Source organism: Tenrec ecaudatus, chromosome 1 (genome assembly GCF_050624435.1).
Source record: "Tenrec ecaudatus isolate mTenEca1 chromosome 1, mTenEca1.hap1, whole genome shotgun sequence".
Lineage (NCBI taxonomy): Eukaryota > Metazoa > Chordata > Mammalia > Afrosoricida > Tenrecidae > Tenrec > Tenrec ecaudatus.
In genome coordinates this window covers 19516902-19531447 of record NC_134530.1, presented here as the reverse complement: position 1 = coordinate 19531447, position 14546 = coordinate 19516902, and the positions used below count along the sequence as shown (strand labels likewise).

The 14546-nt window shown below is 39.6% G+C and overlaps 1 protein-coding gene across 1 annotated transcript; it reads right to left on the bottom strand.

Moving 5' to 3' along the window:
- Positions 1-7770: 7770 nt before the first annotated feature.
- LOC142432117 (olfactory receptor 7A17-like) lies at positions 7771-8718 on the bottom strand. Its single transcript, XM_075537219.1, has one exon. The coding sequence runs from the start codon at positions 8689-8691 to the stop codon at positions 7771-7773; it is 921 nt and encodes a 306-aa protein (XP_075393334.1). The 5' UTR covers positions 8692-8718.
- Between the last annotated feature and the right edge of the window lie 5828 nt (positions 8719-14546).

The following is a 14546-nucleotide window of genomic DNA, read 5'->3' as shown; positions in this document are numbered from 1 at the left end:
ACGGTGGTCAGATGGGAGTCACAGAGGCTTAATACATGCAGGGACACTGCAAATGGATTTGAGCCTTCCATTGTCATCCATAGTGTTCTGAAAACTGATACTCATAATTTAAGCTCTGATACAATTTCCTTCTATGAACCTAAATTTTATTATTTATAAGCATTGGCTGGTGTGCTTCTTTCATGTGGACTTAGTTAATGCCTTGCGCAAATGGCTGCTTGTTTGAGGACAAGTCTTTAAGGCCCCAGACGATATTCATTTTTTTAAAAAATACTCATTTTGTTGGGGCCTCTTACAAATCTTATAACCATCCATTATTCCATAGTATAAAGCACACTTGTACATACATTGCCATCAACATTTCCAAAACAATTTATTTCTACTTGAGCTTTTTTGTATCAGTTCCTCTTTTCCCCTGCTCCTTTCCCTACTCTCCCAACCTAGTGAATCCTTGATCAATTATATATTATTATTCTTATTTCATGTCTTACACAGTCCATTATCTCCCTTCACCCACTTTCCTGTTTTTCCTTCCCATGGGGGTTCTACATCCAACATTGTGATGGGTTCCCTTTTTCTCTCCCTTCTTTCCTTGACCTCCCCTCACCCCGCCCCCACTGTCATGATATCGCTACTTCCACTTCTGTTCCTGAGGAGTGGGAGTCCTGAATTTCATGTCTTGAGAGCTCTTATCTGTATCGATGTGTGTATTACTCTGCTCTCTCCAGATTTGTAAGGTAGAACTGAGTCGTGATGGTGGCAGGGTGGAAGAAGTTGGGAGCGAGAGGAATGATCTGTGTTTCATCAGAGCTATACTACATCCTGGTTGAATTGTCCATTCCTTATAACCCCTCTGTGGGGATGTCTAATCATCTACAGATGAGCTTCCAGATGTTATTCTTTTTGATAGCCAGGGACAATATGCTTTCATTACCAGACTTCAAGTATACCTTTTGAATGTTCTACTCTTTAAATTCACCAAGGTTTCCTGGAAACTTTGCCTTGAAATTTCTATTTTAAAAGTACTCTCCCTGCTTTTAGCTGATATGTAAGACATATCTCTCTCCTCAAAGTGACTACTGATGTATTCTTGACTTATAAGCATTTGTACAGAGTAAGTGCTGAAAGAATTGCCATTCAGAATTACAACTGTAGTAGCTGACTCAGCACAATGACTTTGGAGTGATATTTTCTTGACAAGGCATTTTTATAATGAAAGATTCACATTAACCACATGGTTGTATATTATACATTACTTCCATGAACATTTGTTGATCTCCTAGTGTGGGCTTATTGTTGCCCTTGCCCTCAAGGGGCTTGCATCTTGTCAGTGTCTTCAGTCTGCAGCAATTAGTAAGAGATAATGTGGGTGGAACCTTTACTCTGGATCAGGCACTGTGCTGAAGCCTTACATTATTTCCAATCCACTCAAGGAAGGGGACACCATTGTCATCCCCACGTTATAATTCTAGAGAAGTTAAGTCATTTTGCCTAAACGCCACTGGCTAATGAGGTGCAAGGATTTGTCTCCCAGCAAGAAGGACTCCAGGATCCTCACTTCTAACCTCCATGTTGCCCCATCTTAGGGACACTATATACGGGGTGTTAACCCAGATGAGGGGAGTGTGAACTGAGGTGTGAACAAAGAAGAGTGGAAGGCAGGTAGTCAAGTGAGGAACTGGAAAAGGGAGTTTTAATAGGGAACCATATGTATAAAGGCCTGGAAGTTGGGGAGGGCAAGGCAGGAAGAATTTCACTGGAAATGTGCAACTCAAATGATGCATTACATTGAATAATTCTGTTTCTTTACTCTTTAGAATGGTGCAAAGCAGAGGGATTACTTTGATGAATAAGGTGTGCTTGGCCCAAGTTTTGGTATTTTCACTTGTTTCCTTTGCATGTGAAAGTTCAAAAATGAATAAGGAAGACTGAAGAAATACATTGAAAGTATCATACACTGTCAAAAGGACAAATAAATATGTCTTGGAAGAAGTACAGCTAGAGCATTCCTTAGTGGAAAAGACGGCCAGACTTCACGTTACATACTTTGGACATGCTGTCTGGAGAGACAAGTCCGTGGAGAAGGACATCATGGTTGGTAAAGTAGAGGGGCAGCAGAAAGGGGGGAAAGCCTTCAAAGAGATGTATTGATACAGTGGCTAGAGTAATGGGGTCAAGCATAGGAACAATTGTGAGAATGGCACAGGTCCTAGCAGTACTTAGTTCTGTGTGCATAGGGTCACTATGGATCCAAATTAATTCAATGGCACCTAAAAACAACAACAACAACAACAACAAGTGCAGTGTGAGGGTAGAGGGTAGAGAGAGGAGGAGACAAGCTCAGTCTATTAGGCTGTAGGTTCTTGGAACCTTGGATCAATCTGCTTATCAAAAATCCAGGGTTGCTTTACGACCTGCCTCTAAGAAAACGATTGTAAAATTGTTCTTGTTAGTTGCTGTATAGCAGATTCCTACTCACATACGAACCATGTGTTCTTGAGCACAGCCATTCCATAGGGGGTTCTTGGCTGTAATCTTAACAAAAGTAAATCATCAGGCATTTTTCTCCTGTGGTACTTTTAGGTGGATTAGAAACTGAGCACAACCTGTACCACCTAGAATCTCATACAGTGAGTAGATACATCCCTTCTCTCCACTTTTCTATGCTCAGCATTCAATCTGCCAATGGACTCCCTTTCCCAATAGCAACCATGTTCTGATCACTCGAGAACAATAACCCAGGGGATAGTAGAACAACAGCATGGAAAGAACTTAGGTCCCTTCATGATGCTCAGAACCAAATTCCTCTACCAATCCAGACAGTTAACTTCTAAACTGTTACTAGAGAAGAGAATAAATGTTCATTTTTGAAAAATCATCGACTATTTAAGTCTCTTTGCAGCAGTAGCTTCACATAATCCCAATACACCTTTTCTTAGTTTACCTTTCTTGGGCTGGTGTTAGAAAGAAGAATGAGAACAATCTGGGAAGCTATTCAGTGGCTTGACTAATGCAATTGTTAATTGACTTTTCTCTGCCTTTCTACTGTAGCCCCATCTTTAAAGAGTCGGTATCCCAGGATATGTGCACTCTGCCCTACATTTTAGTGTTTGTTACCTGGCTATGCTCCACTTACCTCTTTCTTGGCTTTGGTTGGTGGTGTCTTTAAGGAGGTGCTTTCTGTAAAAGACATTGAAGGTGGTTACTACTGGAACTGAGAGTTAAGGTTAAAGTGGTGGGCAAGTAAGTTGGGTCAATTTTTCATCCAGACAGAACTGATTTCATGTGACCTCATTTGTCTGTCATTTTGTCATACTGTGGTGGCTTGTGTGATGCTGAGATGGTGGAAGCAATGTCACTGATACTTCAAATGTCACCGGGGTCACCAGAAGGGAACCAGTTTCAGTGGAGTTCCTAAATTAAGAACAGCTTATGAACAAGGAAGTGGATGCCCATTCAGAAGTGTCCTTGAAAACCTTATGCACAGTTTCCAAACATTGTCAGTGCCCAAGGGTCTAATGAATGGAAGCAGAACATTATCTGAGATCGTACTGGATGATGGGTCCTCCAGATTGAAGGCCACTTGAAATGTGACTGAAGAGGAGCTTCTTTGTTGCAGTAGACTTGACCAAGGCTGTGAATGGAGTAAAGTCTGTGGAAGTGGAGACTTTGGGATCTTCATTTGTTGATAGGGCACAGCTCAGCGTTAGAAGAAACAACTACAAAACTCTGTCAGTGCCTGGATCTTGGGATGTGCAGAGTATGAGTCTAGGAAAATTGGAAGCTATCAAAAAGGAAAAGGGACACATAAAAATAGATCTCCTAGGCATTAGTGAGTGGAAATGAACTGGTTTTGACCATTTTGAGTTAGAAAATAACATAATTTATTAAGCCAGGATTAGCACAATCATTAGAAATGATGTTACATTCATTTTCAAAAAGGACATTGTGCTGTTGGGGCAAGCTGGCAATCAGGTAGGAGGTTCACATTGGGAGCTCCGTGGAGATCGGTGAGTGGGGAATCTGGGGGCTGAGTAGGGGTTCTGGAGCTTTTGGTTAATTACCTTGACAGTTCAGGGCACCTCACTAAACCAGAAGCTGAATCCCACCCTTTTACCTGCACCCACAGAAACAGGTCAGACCCCAGCTGACATGAGGTTGACTGCTACGCCTTGGTGGGCTGCAGTGTCCTTGTTGCCAGCTACCCAGAAGTCAAAGTTTGATACCTCAAATAGCAAAAGGCACTCCTGCTGCGTGTTGGTGGATCCTTTCTCCAAGGCCAGCACTTTCTTTCCTGCCTTTTCCTTGCCCTGTGTGGTGTTCCCTGCCTCTCTATTTCCCTATTTCCCACCCACCTGTCTGTCCATAATGCCTTTAGCTGGGCGCAGGATCCAGCCCACCACCATCAAATACCTACCCTCTGAGCTATGTGCTTCCACACCCAGGTCAGCATTTTCCTTCAGATGTCAGCCTGCATAGCTGCAAATGACCCTTACAGAGACCTAAGGATTGCTAGAGAGCAACACAGGATGATCTTAGAGACTGACAAGTTAGAGGGTCATCCAACTTTCCCTCCAAACAATAGCTTCCTGATAGGCTAGGATGAGAGTGAAACTCCAATGGGATACAGGTTAAATACAACCCCACAGGGCAGTTGGCTATAGGCAGCCTGCAGAAGCATTAATACCAACATCCCAAAGAGTTAGCACAGGGTTTTTTGACCCCCAGGAAAATTGCACTTAGTTCCTCAAAATGACACATTTTTTTAAAGCTGCTTCAACAAGAAAATAAGAGAAACAAAAACCTGGACATAATAGCAGTCATCAAAGAGGCAGATGTTGACCTGCTGCAGAAAGAAATTTCAGAATTGTGCTTAGAATCATACAGGATATGAGGAAAGCAATATAAAAAAAGGATGAAATGATCGAGGATATAAAGGCCACTCACCAAAGGGAAATACAAGAACTAAAGGATGAGATTACAAAAACCAGTAGCAAATTCACAGACTTCGCCAACAGACTAGAGGAAGAAGAGAATCGTACCAGTGACCTAGAGGCTAATCAGATAGACTTCAACAAACGGGAAAGTCAAAGAAGGTAATTAGAAAAACTGATGAAAACTCGAGAGCTATGTCTGATGCTATGAAGAAGAACAACACCAGAATAATTGGATTACCAGAACAAGACACAATGAAGAAGTCAACAGCAACAATAGCGAGGGAATCCTTAGAGGAAAGCTTTCCCAGCATAATGAATGAAAACCAGACAACCATTAAGGAGACTGAAAGAACACCAGCTAGACCGAATCCCTAGAAGAAATCATCAAGGAATATAATAGCTAAACTATCCAACTTTGGGGAAAGGAGAAAATCATAATCGTAGCTAGGGGGAAAATGTAGTCACCTATAAAGGTACACAAATAAGACTATGCTCAGACCTATCAATGGGCAATATGAAGAAGAGGAGAGTGGAGTAACATATTCAAAAATTGAAGGACAATAACGCAAAACCAAGAATACTCTTTCTAACTAAATTATATATCAAGATAGATGGAGAAGTAAGAGTCTTCCCAGACAAGTTAAAAAAGAATATGTTAAAAGAAACCTAACCCTACAAAATATTCTTGCCAAACCACTATGGGCATAACAACACTCGCCAAGCACAAATAAGAGACTTCAACATAGAATAACTCCACTCAGAGGTCAACAAAGAGAAAACAGCCCCCAAGCTACCATTTGCTGAATGGTGGAAAAAGGCAAGAATAAAACATTGAGCCCCTGATATCTGCTCCCCATTTCTTCCCCTATCCCTCCTCCACCCACCCCCCTCATAAACCCTTGATAAGTTATCATATCTTACATTGTCCTCTGATGCCCCTCACCCACTTTTCCATTATTCATCCCCCTGGCAGGGTTTTCTAGATTAATCATTGTGATCAATTAACCCTTTATCTCCCTACCCTCCCGTGATCCTCCTGGTATTTCTCCTCTCATTTTTGGCTCTGAGGGGTTTATATATCCTACATTATCTGTGTCTTGAGCTCTTATTTGTAGCAGTGTGCATGTTCTGGTCTGTTCTTATTTGTAAGGTAGAATTAGGGTCATGATTAGGGTGAAGTAAGCACCAAAGAACTAGAGGAAAGTTGTGTGTTTCATCAATACTATACTGCACCCTGATTGGCTCATCTCTGTCCTGTCACCCCTCTGTGAGGAGATATCCACTTGTCTACAGACCGGCATTGGGTCTCCACTCCATATCCGTGCCTCCCGTGCCCCAATTCACCTTGGGTATGGTGTTATTCTGGGTCTTAGATGCCTGATACCAGATCAAATCGAAGCACAAGATCACACAGCCTGATGTGCTTCTTTCATGTGGGCTTTATTGCTGATGGATTAGATTGCCGCTTGTTTTATCTTTAAGCCTGTAAGATCCCAGATGCTATATCTTTGATAGTCAGACATCATCAGCTTTCTTTACCACATTTGCTTATACACCCATTTTGTCTTCAGCGAACATATCAGGAAGAGGAGTATCACAGAATGCTGGATTGTTAGAACAAAGTGTTCTTGTATTAAAAGAGTACTTGAGTTGAGGTCCACTGTCCTTATACAACCTCAATTCTTAACATATAAATATGAGCACATAGTTCTATTCTCACAAAACTCTAATCTAAATGGGAGCATGCTGTCTCATTTTTCTCCCTCTGAGCACTGACTAGGTTTGAAAATCCAGCCTTTCAAGTAGCGCAAAACTAAACAGAGCTGCTTCCTATGTGCAGAGGAAATATAGGGCACTGTATTTCCAGGATCATAAAAACCATGAGTTTCAAATGTAATTATTTGAGATGCTGATCAGATTACAGGAAACACTCAAGGGCAAAAGTGAGGCAGATGCTTTGGTCAAGATAATTTTGTGGTCAAGCATAATTGGAAAGCACTGGGTTGTTTTGAAACAATAAAGGCAAATTTCTAGTAGTATCATTGAAGCCAAGAAGAGATATGCATACGTTTGCTGAACAAATTGAGGTATTGAGAGGCCTTGAAACCAATGGTCTTGAACTAAAAGTTAAAACAAAAATTCCTACTATCTGGATAGCAGAAGATTAATTGTTTACAGGAAGTCAATAACTTCAGTATTTTAATTCGCTCATCTTTTTGTTGATTGGAAAGGTATCAGTGTGCTTAGTTGGAATGGTTCTCAGTGTGGTCTGGGAGCCATTTCCAATACTTGAACATACCACCAGTGCTCTTCATAATTTAATAAGAACAAGTTTACAAACTTTATGCTCAAAATGTTTAACAAGATTTCAGTGTAAAGACAATAATCCAAGATAGGTTAAAAGTTTCATGCCAGATGTAATCACAAGAAAAAAGTTTTCCAAAATAGGAATTGTTGAATTTATGTCTCAATTTTTTTAGGGTTTCAGAATAACAATGAGCATGGGTCCTTTGTCATAATTGTTTTGTTATTACGCTATGGCGAGTAATGAAAAGGTTGCTTCATAAGGAAACCTGCAGTATAGAGAAAAAATTGCCTGTTGCTGGGAAGACAGTTAAAGTAAATACATTTTCAACAAAATACACAGGAAACAATTTTATATTATGTCTTCAATTTTTCATATGCTGTCTTAAATATTAAGGAGATTTAATTATGTACATAAGCACATTTAGGACTAAGGAAACTATAATGCAGATTTTTATCATTTTGAATTTTGTTTTTCAAAAGTAGCTCTCTAAACTTAAGGATGAATTTCTGTTATATAGGATGTTTCTCAGCTGAAAAGTTTTCTTAGGGCTTGCTTTATGTCTTTATTTCTAAGACTGTAGATAAAAGGATTCAGCATGGGTGTGGCTACAGTGTACATCACTGAGGCTATTGCAGTGACCCTGGAGTTTTCAATAGCGGCAGAACTAAGATAAACCCCAAGACCTGTACCATAGAACAAGGAGACCACGGAGAGGTGGGATCCACAAGTGGAAAAGGCTTTAGATTTACCCCCAGCTGATGAAATTTTCAAAATGGACAACACAATCTTCATGTAAGAGAAAAGGATCCCAGTCAGTGGAATAGTGCCCAAAAGTCCAGTTGCTAAATACAGAACTATGTCATTGAGGAAGGTGTCGGAACAAGCAAGGTGGACAACCTGATTAAGTTCACAGAAAAAATGGGAGATTTCCAATTCTGTACAAAAAGACAGTCTCAAAACCAATAAACCATTTAATAGAGAGTCCATAAATGTCAATACCCAGCAGGCCAGAAGCAGGAGGCCACAAAATCTTGGGTTCATGATGACCGTATATTGCAGTGGGTGACAGATGGCCACAAACCGGTCATAGGCCATCACTGTCAATAAGAAGTTGTCTAAGCCTGCAAAAAGAATGAAAAAATGCATCTGGGTGATGCACTCTTCATAAGTAATAACGTTTTTCTGCATGTGGATGTTCAGCAGCATCTTTGGGATGGTGGTGGAGGTGAAACAGATGTCAGCAAAGGAGAGGTTGGAGAGGAAGAAGTACATGGGCGTGTGGAGGTGGGAGTCTGTGGTGATGGCCAGGATGATGAGCAGGTTCCCAGTGAAGGTGACCAGGTACATGGAGAGGAACAGCCCAAAGAGGAGGGGCTGCAGCTCTGCCTCTTCAGAAAGCCCCAGAAGGATGAATTGTGGAATATCAGTTTGGTTTTCTGGCTCCATGTAGCTGATGAAACTACTAGGAAAGAGAAAAGAGCTTTGCAAACACATGCCGTGAGTGGTTAACAATATAAGGAATATAATGTGATTTATAATTTAAACAATTAATTTATCTCTATTCACATCCGTGTATCTCATCTTCTTGAATCTAATAAGCTCAATATTCTCTTTGATGTGAAAGCTGTCTAGCTGTCCTATCTTCTAATATCACTTTGTCCTTATAGCATTATATTTCTCTACAATTTCCTTAAGACTTTGATTGTTTATTCAACAAATATGTTTAATCAATTATTTTATACTCAGTATTCTTAAAATTTTGGATACCTCAGTGGAAGAATTACAGTTTTTACCCTTATTTGATGTGAACAACATAAGATACAACTATTGGCTCTTCCCTTAGAGGGGTAGAAAGAGGGATGGAAGTTGAAAGACACAAGGAAACAATTGGTCCAATGGACCGATGGAGCATGCAAACATCAGTCATGTCTGGAACAGGACTCTCCTCCACGTATCAATAATAAACTGTATAAGTTTAAGAGGGCAGCACTTTCCTAGGAACAAAATACAGAGAGGAAGGAAGGAGGAACGGAAACAGAAAACACAAAGCGACATCAGGATAAACTGTGGTCCATCAGGCAATTCCAATAGATGAGTGAAATGTGAATGTGTGTGATTTCTTGAATATTGGCTCAATTCTGTAAATCACTTAATTCACAGTAAGACATAAGCAAGTTACAGATTAAAAAGAAATGCTTCTTAGTATAATCTCTTCTGATAAAGAGGCTTACAGCAGAAACCTGAATGCAGTCAGGATGCTAGTCACGAGAAGAACTCGTTGTACAGAGACAGCGCCTGTGCTCCCCTGACACAGGACTATTCCTCACCCTTCTGACACCACGGTGATGGTGTACCTGAGGTGCAAAAATGAATCTTGATTAAAGTTGTAGTTAAAAGTTGTGGGAATATGAGATCAGGTAGTTATGAAATTGTAAGCGACTACATGATAAAGAACTTAAACATCACTTATTGTTTTTACATGTATTATTGTAACACATAATATCACATCCTATTGCATTATTCTGAGCAGCTACTGGTGCAAATGCATAAGTACTGGAACGCTATGTAAAAGTTTGGCATTTACAATCAACAGGGAGGAATCCAAAGGCAAGCCTGGTGATCTGCTTCCCCAAGATCACAGCCTTGAAAATCCCAAAGCTCAGTTCTACTCTGCACATGTGGGTTCATCCAGAGTTGGAGTTGGCTTGGTGACAGCTGACAGCATCAATATTATTAGTGATACAGTGTAGAGTTATTTCTTTATACTAAAAAGTTACTCTGGTATCTGCTCAACATGTATCTCATTTACTGATAACTGCTCCTGCTCTCTCCACATTGATCTACGAGGGTGTGTTATGGAGGCTGAGCCAATTCAAAGACCAAAAAGAACTAAAAAAAGAAAAGTCAGTTTCACTGTCCTGTGAGAACTGAGCTGAGAGTCGATAATCCAAAACCAGGTCTTTGGGTATTTCAAAGACCAGTAATCCCTTGGGCAGAGATTTTATTTGCAACATTCTTCTGCCATGTGGTAGAAAGCCAGTCTACTCAGACGAAGGAAGGAATGAAGAAGACTAAAGGGGAGGAAAGGAGATTTTTTTATTATAACCTATGTAAGATTCAGTGAAAGTAACATTATATTACCTAAACCCACAATACCCAGAAAGTAAAAATAGAGTGACTTAACCAACTAGATACAAATTTTTATATGTGATTTTAATGAACTCCTATGCTCACATTGTAAATATAAGATTAAAATATTAGTAATTGATTGAAATATTCTTATACAGAAAAATGGAAGAGGATTTTTAAATGGACTTCATTTAATTCCTTTTCCAAAATGCAGTGCATTTAGGGGTCATTGTGACATTAAACACTTTATTATTTAATATACTCATGAAATGCTAGTGGATTCTATAAGCCTTAAAACAATAGTAATGATATAAATTCTATATAATCTCTTTCAGAAAGCAAGAGCTCAGGGAATATTTCCTCACTCATTCTGTGAAGCCAGCTGTATCCTATTATCAAATCCAGGAGTCCTGGTGGGAGAGTGGATTATCACAAAGCTGCAAGAGCAAGATCAGCAGTTTGAAATCACCAGCCACTGCATGGGAGAAAGATGAGGCTTCTACTCCATCGACAGTAAAAGTCTTGGAACCTCATAGGGACAATTATACTCTGTCCTACGGGGTCTCTATGCATCAGAATAGATTCGATGGCAGTGAGTAATATCAACACCAGATAAAAATATATAACAAAGGAAGACTATCACTCAATATTACTCATGAACAGAATTGCAAAAGTCTTCAACAAAATACTACCTAATTGAATCCAACAATGTATGACAAGAATAACATATTACAATTGAGTGATATTTATTCCAGCCATAAGCGAGTGGTTCAAAATTTAAAAATCAGTTTATGTAATAACCTTCATCAGTTAGCTAAAGAAAAATAATAAAATATAGAAAAACTAAACATCAACTTAAGAAAAAAATCATAGTCAGATGACAATAAGCATTTGATAGCACTCAAAATTATTACTTACATTTTAATTTCCCCCCAAAAGTTGAAAAAAGTTTTAAAAGTTGGCTTGATAGAATACATCTATAAACCTTAGAGCGAGCATTGTGTTTAATGGTGAAAAATAAGATATTTTCCCCATTGGATTCATAAATGGGCAAGGATATGCCCTCTTATCACTCTTATTTAACTGGAAGTTCTAACAAACACAATAACACATATTTAAAAAATGAAAGCCGCACAAACTGGGAAGAAAGAAACAAAGCTGTCTCTGTTCACAGAAGACATCACTGTCTAAGTAGAGAACCCAAAGAAACAGCCAGAAACAGAAAAATACTAAAACTAATAAAGAGATCAAAATCATAGGTTGCACAGTAAAGCTATAACAACAAATACATTTCCACATAGCAATAATGAGCAGTAACATACCAAAATGAAATTGTGAGGCAATGGAAATAATAGACCAAAATGCAAACAAAATTCATAGACTGAAAACTACAAGGTGCCGGTGAGAGAAATGAAAGGACCGTATAAATAGACATTCTCTGTTCATGAATAGGAAGGATCAGCAACACTGTGAAATGTAAAGTCTTACCAACTCGATCCATATACTAATGCAGTTGTACTCAAGATCTGAGCTAGTTTACAGCTATTGACAAAATAATGGATGAAGTTGAAACAACCCTTGTGGTCTTCTCCCTAAAACCAAGAAATCAAAATTTAAAAAAAATTAAACTTCATAACCTCAATCTATTCATGAGACAAATATCAGACAAATACCAAGTGATAGACATTTTACAAAGTAATTAAACAACACATGTCAACAATATCAGCTACCTGTCACAGCCACAGGAGTCCAAGACAGTCTGACAAACAAATGCAGGATTCTGGATAGAAATGAAAATAGGCAACTAAGTGAAAGGTTAATGGAAAATGTCTTTCCTGTATTTATAGTTTTTCTATTAAAAAACAAACAAACCTGTTATCTCTAGAGTTTCACCCATCCTGGGTGTGGTTGTTTTATGATTGTCAATTTGAGAGGATTATGAGTGGAGGGGTGGATTCTAATCTGGCAATTGGATCATAGACAATGAGGCTTCTGTTTGGGCATGGCCTTCTGAGAATTCTGGGAAATCTGGCGCTTCCTCCTTGGAGGTGGGTGACTCTCTGCTCACAGCCTGGGAGACACAGCAGCTGAAAAGACACTTGAACCAGAAGCAGCCCTGGGAACCCATGCGGAAACCCTGCCAACGCTGAGATGTTTTAACTGTTCAAGTCAATTGTATCATCTTAATCAACTATGGTCATCTCTACAATACTGTGATAAGCAGGTTGATCCTCTATCTCAATTATTGTCAGAGACAATAACTAGAATAAGAGTTCCTGCCGGGGATGGGGTGACATAGATGGGGTGGCAGGGAGAGCATGAGATGGAGCTGATATCAAGAAGTACAAGAAGGAAAAAATGTTTCAAAGTGATAATGTATAACACTGCTTGATATGATTTAACTATGGAAAGATATGATGTCTGGATTGGGTCCTAACACAATTGTTTGAAAGAAAGAAAAATACATTAAAATAAATTAGTATTAGAAAAACTGTTAAAAGGGAAAGTTAACTAAAAACTTTAAAATTAATCATATACAAGTACCTTAAAAACAGTTAGCTGTGAACTTGACCTAGAGTCTACTACCTGCCTTGAACTAGAAAAATCAAAGCTTTAACTCGCATATTCTGCATCTCTTTAACTCAAATTCTGCTGCCAACTGTGCTTTTCCACTGTTCATCTCTCTACGGGTTTCAAAGGAGCAGGAGTCAGCTCTGCACATGGACCAGAGCAATGTCTCCTATGGCAAGTCTGACTGCAGACATACGCTGCTGCTAACTCTGCCTTGTCTCTCTGCTAGTTTCAGACTTGTCCATCCTTGGGCAAAATATAAAGCTGTGTGTTAGGTGGCTGCTACCTACCTGTCCACACTCATGATTCACTTTCCATTCCCTGCTTTCATTGTCAACAGTGATTAATTAATTGCAATTTCCAATGCACACCATATGTTTTAAAAATATCTCCCAAAATTACTCCCCTCCTGTGTCCACCTTAAAAGCTCAGTGTGACCATCATGTTTACTGTGAAACCTTCACTACAATTCCACAGAGAAGGCAATAACATTATGATCCATTTCAGTAGGATTGCAGAGCCAGGATAAGCACGCACTTACCGTCTGTTACCCTGTGTAGAATATAAGATTCTTGCAAATAGGGAAAATGTCTATTCATTTCTTGTGTCAAGAGTCTAATTTGCTGCTAAATAGGAGTTTTTTGAGAGACCATGTGAACAAATAGTTGAATGAGGTTAACAGACACATTAATGCAGTGAAGCAAGGAAGGCTGTTGAGAGAAGGAGGTTGCAGGAATGAGAGCCAGCCCCGGGGAAGACACATCAGAGAAAGAAGACATTGTCAGGTAGCCAGAACTAGTCTCTCGAACCAGAGATTCTAATTAGGAGGACTTTATCCATTAAAATTTATTTTATTTGTTATACCTGTTGATACGCCTACAGACACTACCATGAAGAGAGGGCCATCACGCATGACCAGTCTCTGGGCACCTGCAATAATGTTGTGTTCCACCCATTTATTATCAGAGAAGACTTCAACAGGGCTGGTTCTCCCATGTGCCACTGCTAAAGTTAGAGGTTGTGCCCCAGGAAGAACATGGAGATGGACCCACTCATGAGGCTTCTGGAAGGTACATCTGTGTTTTCTCATCCCCTTAGATGAATCCAGTAGATCTGGGTCAGTGTAAAGGAAGTATTTACAGTCCTTTGGCTCTAGTGGATGAAATCCCTTGTGCCTCATTAATGAAGCATTCTTTTGTCTTACATTCCCTGAGAATTTTATTTCTCTGGGGTTAAGAGAACAAAATTCAAACGTGTGCCAGTTTGTCCTTTGGGAGACAATGTGGAGCTCCATGTACAGCTTTCTCCCATTAGACTGCTTCTTCCCAGAAGGCGGTCATCTCTATTGTGCTGTGTCTCCAGCATGTAGGGTAATGGCTAATGATCACTCTGAGATGCACTTCCTTCTCCAAAGACCTGAAGATCACAGCTGGACATCATTTACCAAGATGCCAGGGTTTTATGAAGCACTTCTGATCACATACAGCACCACCACCCTCACTGTTTTTTTACCATGGTTTATTTCAATCAATTGACAATAGACCCTGAGTAAATGGAATGCCATCCCTATAAGGAGGGTATTTGGAAATGGGAGGTTAGGA